Raw genomic sequence first — 13,947 nt, forward strand, 5'->3', positions numbered from 1 at the left:
CCAAAAATTTAAAGAATTGTATATTATCAATCTCTTATTGTTATTTTCACTGAAGTGAATTTTATTTAAAGTATATCTATTACTAATATGGTAATAAAAATAAAAAATTAAATTAAATAAAAACTACTTAAATAAAAGTTATAATAAATACGTATACGTGTAAGAATAAATATACTAAAAATTGAAAGAAGTTCAATATTAATTACCAACGCTGGCACAAACCCGCATCATTATTTGAACGACGCAAGAGCCGGCATGCGTTGTCCTTGGCAGTGTTGAATTGTGTTGTACCTTTCCTGTAGCAACTGGTACGCTCTTTTACTGCAAACAACAAAAAGTCTGTTGTTCAATATTTATGACATAAGGATGATCAACAAAGTTACGAAGACAGTATTTTATGTTGTTCCAGGACAAATCACTCAAGCAATTTGTTTTAAATATCAAATTTCGATGAATTTATAATATCAGTCTTTTTACCCAACATTTTGAGGCAATTGATTAAAGAGTTAATAATATTTTATTTTTTTTGTAAATTACTATAATGAGTGCAAAGTTTATACGCAGGACTCAAATCATTGACCATGTTATCATATATACATTAACCTCTTCATAATAATAATTAATTTATTATAATTCATAATATGGTTTTAAAAACAAAAATTATCAATTATCAGGACACAGATTAAAAGGACAGAGTTCCAAAACTAAAGGCTTATCCGGATATATCTGGCATGGGAAAGTACCCTAAGGGAGGATTGTGGGACCGAAATCCAGAATGCCACGTGGAGTCACGCTAGCAATAAAGAGGGACGTGGCAAACGGGGGTAGAGGGAAGATAGCAATGACAATGCCCGATATTGCATGAACTATAATAGAATAATTTTTAAATAAAAGTTATCTGATTTTATCATGCAATTTTCTATTATAGTTTAATTTAGATTTATTAGAATAAATTTTGAAAAAAATACTAAATTAAACTCAACGAAAAAATCATTTTAAAATTTCAATTACGTTGGATTAGATGCATGTTTTGGCTAACGGAAACTGGATCCTTTTATAATGAGATTGTGGGGGAAAGGAAGGCAGTGGAATGGAAGTTAGAGAACCTTTAAGACAAACCCTTCTGGCTCTGTATCCATATTCACGTGCATTCATTAATCAATGTGGGTGAAATAGAAAGCAAAGCAAACTCTTCCAAAAGAAAAAGCATGATTCCTGTGACTTGCGAGAGAAGAGTCTCTTTCTCATCTCCCCTAAATATGCTCTTCATTATTACTAACTCCTCTTCACACTCTTCCCATTATCACCAATTTACCCTCCCCATTTCTTTCTCCAACTAAGGACATGGTGCCACATTTCTTCAATCTTGTGTTATTATTACAATCAGTTTATCAAGGGATGCCAAATTATGCTTTACTTTCTTCCAACAAGGAAAAAGAAAGTATGAGATTTGCCAAGCTAACTTTTAAGTGCTAGATCAAAGACAAAATATAAAAGGTTTGATTTGGTTCTATTGCTCATAATCTCTCTCGTGTATCGATAATTTCTATCCATTTATCAAATCATGGCATGCCGATAACTGCGGTAACTCCAAAAGTTGTAAAATCAGTATCATCATTGCTTAGCACAAGAGAATACACTATTCAACACAATTTATATAATTAATTATTTTTTAAAAATGATCACGGCCTGCTTTACTATGTGGACATAGATATTTGCAAGGTTTGTTTCATTAATTAAACTCAAAGATCACATGTGGAGATCCAGTTTTTTCCACTTTTCTCTAGTATCATCATCCGTGTTGGATAATTTTGAGTTAATGATGGGCGTTACGCAAAAGAGACAGAAAAGAAGAGTCAATTATCTTTGATCACTGATCAGCCATCGGATACAAAAGTATAAGTCAACCGTACACAAGGGTAAAACCGTAAATTCGAGGTGATCTGAAATAAGTAACCGGTGGAGCTTCTTACCCACTTCGCATATTTTTCGGGGAATTTGCTTGACTTATCTTTTTCCGGTAGTTGAACCCAAGGACCCGTGATGGCTCACCTTCTATATCAAGCCATAATTGTCAACACATCCACAGGTCACAAACTAAACCGTTTTCCTGGGGTGAGTCTATTTTTATTTTTAAATATTTATTGTCACTTTTTTAAAATAATTTTGATATAAAATATTTTTATTGATTAATTAAATTTATAATAATAATAATATTTAAATATAAAAATTTTAAATTGAAAAATTATAAACATATAAAAATGAAAATAGACACTTTTAGTTTTTAAAATTATTTTATATTAAGAAAAAATAGAAGTCATTATTTTAAAGTCAAAAACCTACAGACTACAGCAAGGTCACAATAATGGTATTGAGAGAGAATCTAAATCCGTGGTGTGTTGCCAGCCATGAAGTTGAAGGATGAAAGCTTTTACATTGGGTCAAGGTTGTTAATATCTCTTTCAATCCAAGCCATTTATTTTTCAACTTTGACTCTCTCTTTTTTTTTCTCTTCTTATTTATGTTCTCTTTTCACTTTTATTTGTTTATTTTAATATAATTTTCCTTTTCTTTAATCTTATTTTCTTCAGTTACTATCTCCCAGTACATCAAGGCATGTGAATCAAACATTATTTTTATTCTTTTTCCCACAGTTTTATTTTTCTTCCGCTTATACATATACACACATTCACATTCCGTGAATTTCACACTGGATATGCTTATTTAAAATTCCCCATTTGTTCCTCACTAGTCCATTGCCGTATTCTCTCTCTAACCCCGCTTTCTTTCTCACCCACTCCACCCCCTATATATTTCTCTTCCATTCATTATTAAAAGGGGCAGAGAGAGAGATTATGTGTATCCTTTAGCTGGTGGGAGAAGGAGGAGTGGGGTGTGATATTTTGATGGTCCAAGGTTGAATCTTCTGCTCCAACACCATCATCCACCATCAATGGCTGTCACCTCTCCCTCTCTCAATGCTACAGAGAAGAAGTACTGGTGGCTAACCAACCGGAAGGTAACAATATTTCAATACCTTTTACTCCTATTTTAATGTATATCTACTCAATAACTCTGCTTTCAACAGCATTGCAAGAAATTTTTCAAAAGATTTCACCTTTTTTTAATTATTTTTTTCATTTCCAAATATGGAAAAATCTCACGTTAATATGCGTGTGTCATTGCAGATTGTTGAGAAGTACATAAAAGACGCACGTAGCCTCATTGCAACTCACGAACAGAGTGAGATCGCTTCGGCTGTGAATCTTCTAGACGCAGCTTTGGCTATATCTCCACGCCTAGACGAAGCGCTTGAGCTGAGAGCGAGGTCTCTCATCTATTTACGAAGGTTCAAAGACGTGGCTGATATGCTTCAAGACTACATTCCCAGTCTGAGAATAGCGAACGAAGATTCTAACTCTATTTCTTCGGATAACTCGTCTCAGCAGCTTTCAAGGGAGGGTGTAAAGCTTCTATCTTCCGCGGATTCTACGGTTTCAGATCAAAGTTTCAAGTGCTTCTCTATTTCTGATTTGAAGAAGAAACTCATGGCAGGACTGTGTAAAAATTGCGACAAAGAAGGATATTGGAGGTAAGTAAAAAAATAATAATTTAATTAAATGCGGATATGAATATATCTGATGCATTGGTTTTGCAATCTGTCCACTGTGCACTGTCATTCATTTAAAACATATTTTCTTTATTTTGGAGTTTAGTTTTGAGTAACTTCTCTTCCAAGTTTTGAGACTAGATCGGTCCTACTCTTACTTTGGAGTAAATGCTCCAGCTACGATGAAATGTTTCCAGACTCTTTAAATAATCCAAGTAAATTGAATGCACCATTAAGAGCATAACATGGAGATATAATGTAATATTAAATATTTGGTGTAATGGGGTTATCAATTTTCAACCGTTTTGGAGGTCTTCTTTCAGCGGTGATGTTATTTTCGCATCTCTCGGTGGGAAATGCATGTGACACCGAAACAGATTGAACAAATATAAGATACTATAGGAATATATAGATTATGAGATAAAAAATATTCTTATTTTTTATATTAAAAAAATTTATCAAAAAATTACTTATATATTTTACTTGATAAGTTAACAATAAAATAAATTTAAAAGGCTAACTTATTAGAGTTTTAGCAATTAAACGAAAATAAATACAGACGAACGAATTAATGAATAATTTATTTACTGAAATTGTATTTCGTTCCTAACTAGGTTTGCAAACATGAATTACAGATACTTGGTTTTGGGGAAAGCATGCTGCCATCTAGGCCTAATGGAAGACGCAATGGTTCTTCTCCAAACCGGAAAACGCCTAGCAAGCGCCGCATTCCGCCGCCAGAGCGTGTGTTGGACTGACGACAGCTTCTCCCTCTCCCTCTCAAACCCACCCTTCTCCGCCGACACCACCCAATCCGAAACCCTCACGCAACTCCTCTCCCACATCAAGCTCCTCCTCCGCCGACGCGCCGCTGCACTCGCAGCCCTCGACGCTGGCCTCCATTCCGAGGCCATCCGCCACTTCTCCAAAATCGTCGACGGCCGCCGCGCCGCCCCTCAAGGCTTCCTCGCCGAATGCTACATGCACAGAGCCTCCGCGTTCCGCTCGGCGGGTCGAATCGCCGATTCAATCGCTGACTGTAACCGCACACTGGCCCTCGACCCCACTTGCATCCAAGCACTCCACACCAGAGCCTCACTCCTCGAAACCATTCGTTGCTTCCCCGATTCCCTTCACGACCTCGAACATCTCAAACTCCTCTACAACACCATCTTACGCGACCGCAAACTAGCCGGTCCCGCTTGGAAGCGCCAGCACGTGCGTTACAGCGAAATCCCCGGTAAACTCTGCGCCCTCACCACCAAGATTCAAGAACTCAAGCAAAGGGTGGCTTCCGGTGACACGGGTAATGTGGATTACCACGCTTTGATCGGGTTGAGACGTGGGTGTTGTCGTTCCGAGTTGCAGAGGGCTCATTTGTTGCTGTGTTTGAAACATAAGCCTGATAAGGCTACGAGCTTCATCGAACGGTGCGAACTCGCGGACGAGCGTGATCTCGAGTCGGTTAAGGAAAGGGCGAAGATGTCGTCGTTGTTGCTGTATAGGTTGGTTCAGAAGGGTTATGCGAACGTGATGGGTAGCGTTATGGAGGAGGAAGCTGCAGAGAAGCAGAGGAAGAAGGCTTTGGAAGATCAAGTGAAGAATAACTGTAAGGTGGAGAATCAGAAATTGGAAAACAAAAAGTGCACGGTGTCGTCTCCTTCGACAGCGAATCCCTCGGTTTTTCAAGGCGTGTTTTGCCGCGATCTTGCGGTGGTTGGGAACTTGCTTTCGCAAGTGGGGTTCAACCGTTCCATGCCGGTCAAGTACGAGGCGTTGAGTTGCTGATTCATTCGTTTTTGCCAGCGGAAAGAATCTCTGCTTTGTACAAATGGATAATGTTTTTTAGGCTGCCGGAAAATTTTGTCACCTTCTGTTTTTTTTAAATTTTTTATTTTAAAATTTGCTTTTATGTTCATTTATTATATGCGATGTACAGAGTATCAATTTGAAAGTACTTAACGTATGTTTTAAATCCTGGTTGCTTAGTTTTTCTAAAATGTTTCTGTATCACGCTGATCACTTGAAAAAGAAATTAAATGAGGTATAAATTGTTAATAGAAATAATTTAAGGGATGAAAGGAATAAGGGTAATTGACAAATTAGGCTTTTAGTAAAAGGCCCGGAAGAGAAACACTAGTTGCGTGCCTCGTCTTTTTCCAATGTCTTGTCGCTTTGCATTCAATTTTCCTGGGTTAATGCACCAAGAGCATTTGAATCCTTTTAGTTAGTCAAATTAAAAAGAAAAATGTTTAAAAAGTAAAAATAAATAAATTTTCTTTAAAAAAGTATTAAAATAATTTATTTGTATATTCTTTTTACTCAAATTTGATAAGTAAAATATTTATTCTAGGATAATTATGTTATAATACTTGATAATGTTAGGGAATCCTGATTTCTCTGACATTCCAATAGATTTTCTTCAAATCTGTAGATCCTCCAAAAAATTTGCTCCTTCCCAGTATATACGGTGTGTACCGGTTGGTGTCTGAGCTTTGAACCTGTGGCCATGTTAAATCTGCTTCACGCTTATTGCTTCTAGGGAAGTTACTGTGAACGATAAGAATAGGGTAAAAATAAGATATTAAAAATGTGTTGCTTAAAAAGAGAAAAGTAGAAGGTAGATAGAGTTAGTCATGGTTAGGTTGGGGAGACAAAATACAGAATAACAATAATAATAAATAAATAGAAGGTAAGACATGGATTAAAAATAAGTTATAAGAATATATTGCTTGAAAAATTAGAAATAAGAGAAGTTTAGAGTCTTTTCAATTTATTTTATTAAGTAAAAAATATAATAAAAGAATAATAATTTCATATAAGCTTATTTTTTATAATAATATATTCAGTTTAACTAAATAATATAAACTCTTACTTTTGTTTCTTCCTTGATAATCTATTATTTCATTATTATATAAAATGTTTAATATTAAAATAAAAAAATTAAAAAAACAATTCCTTTCCCCTACATTGAGATGGATATGTTTTCTACACCCTACAAAATTTCTTCTCTTGTTTATAAGATTTTTTGTATTTATTTATTTATCACTTAAAATTTTAAAATAATATTATTTATTTTTATCAATTATATCTTTAACTTAAAATAAAAAAGATAAAAGATATACCAAAAAAATATGATAATTTTAATTAAAATGAGAACATTAAAGTTATTTTTTAATTTTTGTGTCAAAACATTAAAGTGTCAGGTAAGAAAATAAATTGAGTATTTTCGGAAGTAATACTAACAAAAGTCGTATATTAAAGATCTTGGGGTATTATTATTTAAAAACTAGTTTTTAAGTAACAAATATCTTCATAAGTAAGTAAAATACTTAAAACACAATTTTTTTATATTTTTATAACTTTTTAAAAAAAATTATTAACTTTCAGTCTTTAAGACTGAATTTAAGTATCAATAAATAAAAAATTATAAAAAAATACATAATTATTATATTAAAGTTATAAAAATATAATAAAAATTTTTTAATAAATTTCTATTATTCTTAGTTATTTATTCTTTGTCCGTCCTGAGTTTAACAAATTTTTCTTTAAAATACCATATTTTAAGAAATTTTTCATTTTTTACTGGGATGGTAAAGCTACTGTTCCATTTCCAGCACGAGGTTATTTGGATTTTGAGCAGGGCTGAAAACAGTGGCAGGAATCTACATAAGAGAATCCACAGTGGTGCATAGGACAAAGGGTAAAAGGTAATGTCAGTTTCAAATTATAAAATTGGCACACATCAACATAAACAACAAAAGCAAAGCGTCTAATCTGCACTCAATACATGAAAACAAAGGATTAGAGAGGAAACGTCAAATCAACTTTTTACGTTCCCATGACCATTATTGTTCCGTACTGTCAATTCTGGTTTTGTTAGTACTATTTTTCACATAGATGGAAGTGCTCTTTGTATTAGAGGCGAGTTAAGAAAGATGTGAAGTGACGGTGCAATGCAATGGTATTCACTGTTTACTTGTGTGCAGTTTTAAGAGGCTCGATGGGAATCAATGAAAAAGCTTCAACGTCCAAAGCCTAATAATGGTATATCTTGTTTGAGGCGTGCCCTCTCATACACGCAATACCCTCACTACTTCTTCTTCCTTATGTAAAGCACCATTATTGCGTCTCTATGTCATTCCCTGCTCTTCACCCTCCAAGAAGGATCCAACTGTAGCCAAATTATAATTTGAAGGAAAAGAAAATTAAAAGATTAAATTGCTTCTGTCAAATGCGACATGATCAAACTGTTTGGCGCTTGAGCATTTCCGAGATAGAGAGGAGACACCACGAAGCCTTTCAAAATCAGTAACAGTTGGAGTAGCGAGGGTTGTTGTTAAATGCAAATGCATATGGTCCCCTCTTTCAAAGTGTTTAACGACCACATTTGTTTTCACAACGATTGTTTCACAATGTTTGGAATAATTCATCAAAATTTCTTAAAATTATAAGGAATCATTAAGTTATAACATAAAATTATTAAACATTAGTTATTTTAACTTTAGTTGTTATAGTTTTAAAGACTAATGACTTTTCATCAGTAATATTAGAGATTTAAATGAATATGCTGAATAATTTTAAAGATTACATTGGTTATATTCAAAGTATAAGAACTAATATTATTTATCATTGCAATTCTTTTTATTCCCTCAAATATTAATTTATTATTATTTATTATTTCTTTCAAATATTTAATTGTCTCGTTTATATAATTTTATTGGAAAATAAGTATTCACAATATTTAAATAAAACCTCATCTTGATAAAATTTAATATTAAAATGAATTTCATTCATGTACAAATTAAATAGCATTTTTTACTTGAAAAGAGAGAGGGAAAAAAAAATATTAGTTTACTTTACCATTAGGATTAGGTCGCAAATTCAAATATGTTTGGTGTCACAAAGGGATGGTAATGAGTAGGCATGGGTGGGGTATTATTTACACATTTCTATACCCGCGATTTAAAAAAATACTCGTAGTCAATCTCATATCTGCGTGAGTATGAATATTATTCTCCATACCTGCATACTTATCTTGTATCCATTACTCGCACTTGTTCGAAGAAAAAAAAATATTTATAAAAAATATATTTATATAACTTCACATAAGTAGTATAATAATACAAAAAATTAATATGTAGTTGCTGAATAGGGTACAAACATAGATAAAAAAATAAATATTCAAATATCATAGGTGCTAAATATATTTTAATATAATAATTTTTTAAACTAAAATTCTTAGAAACAATAAGCGAAACTAAACACACAAGCTAGTTATTTGTCGGCGATAACCCTATCTTGTGTGAGATTCAATCGATCGGCAACGTTAAAGCGACAACGAAATAAATATGCACAGTGAGTAACCTTTTATTTGGAATTACTTGGAGACCTCTTATGGCGGCATTGACAACTAACTCTAATGAATAACGTTTCATAATTGTTAAGTTTTAATGAGACAGACATTGAGAATGAGAGTAGAGTTAGAATAGAGAAGTTCAAGTATTAACAACGAACAGTGAATACATAAAATATTTTTTTTTTAACTTTTGAATTTGAAATTATAAGAAAAATAATATGTTTAATTAAAATAATATAATATAATTTATATATATATTAATACTAATATTTTTAACTCATACCATACGAAAGTATTTTGTCAAAAATACAAATTTTTGAAAAATTATTTTAATGAATTAAATGTTTATGATATATACAAATTTTAAAAGAAAGAATTTGAATAAAAGATAAATGGTCACAATAAAATTTTATAATAAAGAAATATATGTATATATTAAAAATTATACTTTTTTATCCAAAGAAAAAATTAACAATAATTTTTTTATATTTTATATCTTTTCAAAAACTTTTTTAAACGTAAATAAATAGTAAGAATAATATTATTTAGATTTAATAATTATAGTTGTGCTTGTAATACATATGTTGCATAGAAAAATATTATTTTAAATTAAAATATAAAATTTAAATATTATCAATAAATAATAAGTTTACTATAATAGTATGTGATTGTAAAATTTATAAAATATTTACAATATGTTTATTATTTACCATTCACTTTATGATTTAAATATCAATATAATTTTATTAACAAAAATATTTTATGTTTATCATATATAAATAATATTTTATAAAAAATCAATCTCATATCAACTGTGTAATAATTAAATTGTATTAACCTAATTAAATGATATAAAATAGTAAATAATTTTTTTTATTAAAAATATAAATCAAAATAATTTTTTGTTTATTTTATTATTAAATATATTTTTATATTAATCTTATTTAACTTCATATAAGTAATATAATAATACAAAAATTTAATGCATAGTTGTAAAAGAAAATTCAAATATATATATATATATGCAAGTATGAGGTGGGATGGGTACTTATATATTCATACTCACACTCATCCTTATTAAAATTTGTGAATTTTTACCTATACATATACCAATACTCATATAATGAATAAATACCCTATTTATTATGGGTAAATTTTGCGAGTATCCATTGAATATTTTACCCATTACCATCTCTAGTGTCACATAATAATATACTACCCACGTATCCTTCTTATTAGCTACCTGTAGTAAGTGCTTCCCATCATTCGTATATAAACAACAAAATATTACTAATTCTGCAAAAGCATGGATTATATAGACGTTAAGCTTTAACGAGTGTTCTTGAAGTGTTCCTCTGAATGTGTTATGTGTATTATTTGTTAATTTAAATTAATCTTTAATATTCGCATTGAAAGCATAATTTAATATCGTGTGCCGAAAGAAAAGGTGCATCTCACGAGGGCACCATTTATGTTCTTCTTTATGCGTAAGCCCATCTAATGGTACATCAACGGCTGTGTTCCATGACTTCCATCTTGGAATAACCTCCAATATCATTTTTTTTATAGGACCTGTTCTAGTTCTTTTGTATGAGATATAAAAGTAGGAAAATGTAATTGATTTTAAGCGACTAAAATGTGTTTTTTCAATTGAAAATTATAATTATTATATAAAAATATAAACATATACTAAATAATTTTGAATAAAAATATTATATTTAAAATACTTCAAATTATTTTTAAAAGTAAAAATTAATAAAATTGATAAAGTTATCAAAAATTGAGAAATACTATCAATGTTAAGAGTTAATTTAATTCAATACAAAATGAAAACAATATTTTAAATTAGCTTGAATTAGATTTTAAATCCATTTTTAATATCAACCCTATTCAATCTAAATTAAGCTTAGGAACACATACATGTATACAATTTTAAGTATCATGTCTCTTACACTTATTTGAATACATATTAATGAAATTATAACATTAATTTTATTTTTATATTGTATAAGAAAATTATTAAACGAATTGAAGTATCATGTTTCTTTTAAATTCTTTATTCTTTTAAATTTTTTTGCTAATTAAGTATCTTTAAAACTTACTGAGTATATGTAAACTTATAAAAAAAATATTTATTTTTCATATTAATTACTTTTATATAAGAACGTTATACAAATCTTGGTTTAGTTATCTTTTGTATATAAAAAATATATATATAACATATTAATATATAGCTTAGAAGAAAAGAAAAAGTGGAAGGGCAAGCCCCATGTTTCTCCCTCAATCCATACCTAGAGAAAGGCACAAACATAAGAGGTGTTTGGGGGAAAAGAATAACACGTGATGTTTGAATGAAGGGAACATTGAAAAGAGAAGAAGTCGTGGCCAGATATATAATAATGCCAGTGGCACCATGTGCTGCTTTCATGTGTCTTCTTCTCTGTCCAAATAATCATGCAAATATAGGCTCTTTTCTTCAGCTCTTGTCAAAACTGGGTGGCATTGCCATAATGTGCTGGATGAATTATCCAACAGATTCTTTTTACATTATCTATTTTAGTTATGAAAAGGGTTAATCTAATTTTTAAGATTGAGTTTAAATTTCTAGTAATTTTTTAATATTTTTAACATAATATATATATATATATATATATATATATTAAAATTATTATTTTTATATGCTTAGATTCAGTTTTATAACATTAGATAAATAAAAATATTTAATTATTTATTCTGCCCAATAATATAATCGAAAAAGCCACAAAGGAAAAGGTAAAAAAGAAAATATGTGTTTTTTTCTGAGTAGACAAGGGGAATCGAATTTCATTGCAAGTTAGAAAAAGTGTATTGAGATCTGAGTCTGCAGTGAACAATCTCTCTTTACAACTCATGCTCAGTGTTTTTGATGTCAGTATATGCTAACTTACTTATATCTGAAAGGTAATTGGTAATGGCTTTGAATCCTCTTTAAGCTGAAGGACAGGTGTGAAAAATAACCAATAATTGCTTTGAAGTCAGATTCCATTTAATAGAATCTCAGGATATGGCCATATCATAATCATAATGTATTGCTATATACTTCCTATTAATCTATCTGTTACATTATTTAAGGGCAAGTAGACCACAACACATGCATTCAAATTACTTATAGATGTTATTATTTGAAATTTCCGTTAAGGATGGAGAATAGGTTGGACTTTAATCTCTCAAATCCTACGCACTGTAATTGACAGACACATGAGATGTGCCATGTGTCTGAACCTCAAAGTCTCAAAAATAATAGAATTATTGTACCATCTAATTAGCTATGGTTACTTTGTGGGACGAGAATGGAAGCAAATCATAGCTTTTTGGAATTTCCATCTGCTTCTGTTGTATGTAGCACGCCTTTGTACTGGAGATTGATTGGTCACTTACTTGCTCATGTTAATGTACTTTCCACTTAAAATTTGTGGGAAAAAGAATAAATAATTGTACAATGATGGGGTTGTGTGATCCCACGTACTCGTTTTAGGTTGAAAAGGTAAGGCCAACAACATTTCCTCCTCTTATTTTACTCATATATATATATATATATATATATATATATATAAGAGTAAAAGTAAATCTGCCTCTCGAGTGGGACTTGTCTTCTTTAATAATTAAAATGAAGAGATATATAAAATAATAAATAAATATTTATTTAGTGTTGATTAAATTAAGTTGTTTTATAAATATAATTAATTTTTAATCAATTATATATAGATATAAGTTTTTTGCTTTAATAAAAGAGAGAAGCCTCAAATTAAAAAAAAACTACTATTGATATGCTATTCATCGGGTGGCAGTGTTAAAGAATTTTCCTTTTGTTTAATTTCTTTTAGACCAAACAATGAAATTGAACATTCACATAAACAGTCTAGATATCATCTTTTGTTTAATAAATTCATGATCATTATTTGATACTAACGTAATTCTCGTACTTGACTACTTCGTTTAAGGATAAAACTTAAAATTAAATTCATGCATATTATTGCTAGTTTATAGCAACAATTTATTTTGCGGACAATTAATTCTGTAAATGTAACTATGAGCCACTGTTAGCATGCTATATCTTTGAAATGAGGCAATCTGTCCTCCATAACAGTATAAGTTAAAATATAAATTATAGTTTAGAGTAGTAGTTTTTCTTTCTTTACCATAATAGTATGAAGTGATATATTTTGAGAAAAGGCAGATGGTTCTTTCTTTGCTTTCATTTTGGGGGGGGCTTTTAAACAAGGCTCATAGAAGGCTAAGGGAAGGTGTGTTTTTTAAAAATAATCTAATGCTATAAAAAGTAAATACAGAGCTTGACATGTTTTTTCGTTTCTGCTGTTAGCACGTGGAACAGTAGAAGTGAATTGGGTGAATCGGTTGATAAACAATCGCTTTTGCCCTTGTTAATTATTGGGCTTGATGGTGACTGAACTTAGTCATCCCCAAAGGACTTCTGCAATCATATGGCCCAAAAATTAGAGTAGTGTTGGGCCATTGTCTGTATTGCAGGATTTATTTTCTTTTTTTTTCATTTTTCTTTTTAAACCTCTAGTTATCAAAATTTATGTTTAGTTAAGGGATAAAAATTAAAAATACATCAAGCCAATTTTTAAATACAAATTTTTAAAAGTCATTTCAAACCTTTAATGATTATCTATATTTAGATAAATAAGTTAAATTTAAAATTAAAAAATTAAATAAAATTCATGTTACAAAACCTAAATTAATTAATGACATTTTTACTTCTACCCATATAACACAACTCAAAAGGTTTAAACTTTGAAACACGTTCTTTTCCTTTTCTTTTTGCATGTTTGCATTTTAAACCAATTGGATATATAATTTTGGTTTTAATATAGGAGTAATAATTACATATACAATCTTCTCGTGTGCATGCACATACAAGCACCGTTTTGATATTACTTATGAAGATTACATGAAAAGTCCCAGTCTTGTCAAA

General features: G+C 30.4%; 1 protein-coding gene across 1 annotated transcript; it reads left to right on the forward strand.

The window, feature by feature from the left end:
* The first annotated feature begins 2,705 nt into the window (after positions 1-2,705).
* On the forward strand, positions 2,706-5,533 carry LOC113872764. Its single transcript, XM_027510565.1, has 3 exons — positions 2,706-3,019; positions 3,189-3,592; positions 4,246-5,533. The coding sequence occupies exons 1-3, from the start codon at positions 2,954-2,956 to the stop codon at positions 5,396-5,398; spliced, it is 1,623 nt and encodes a 540-aa protein (XP_027366366.1). The 5' UTR covers positions 2,706-2,953; the 3' UTR covers positions 5,399-5,533.
* Positions 5,534-13,947: the final 8,414 nt, after the last annotated feature.

This window comes from Abrus precatorius, unplaced genomic scaffold, assembly GCF_003935025.1.
Source record: "Abrus precatorius isolate BTA unplaced genomic scaffold, Abrus_2018 Scaffold7, whole genome shotgun sequence".
Taxonomy (NCBI): Eukaryota; Viridiplantae; Streptophyta; class Magnoliopsida; order Fabales; family Fabaceae; genus Abrus; species Abrus precatorius.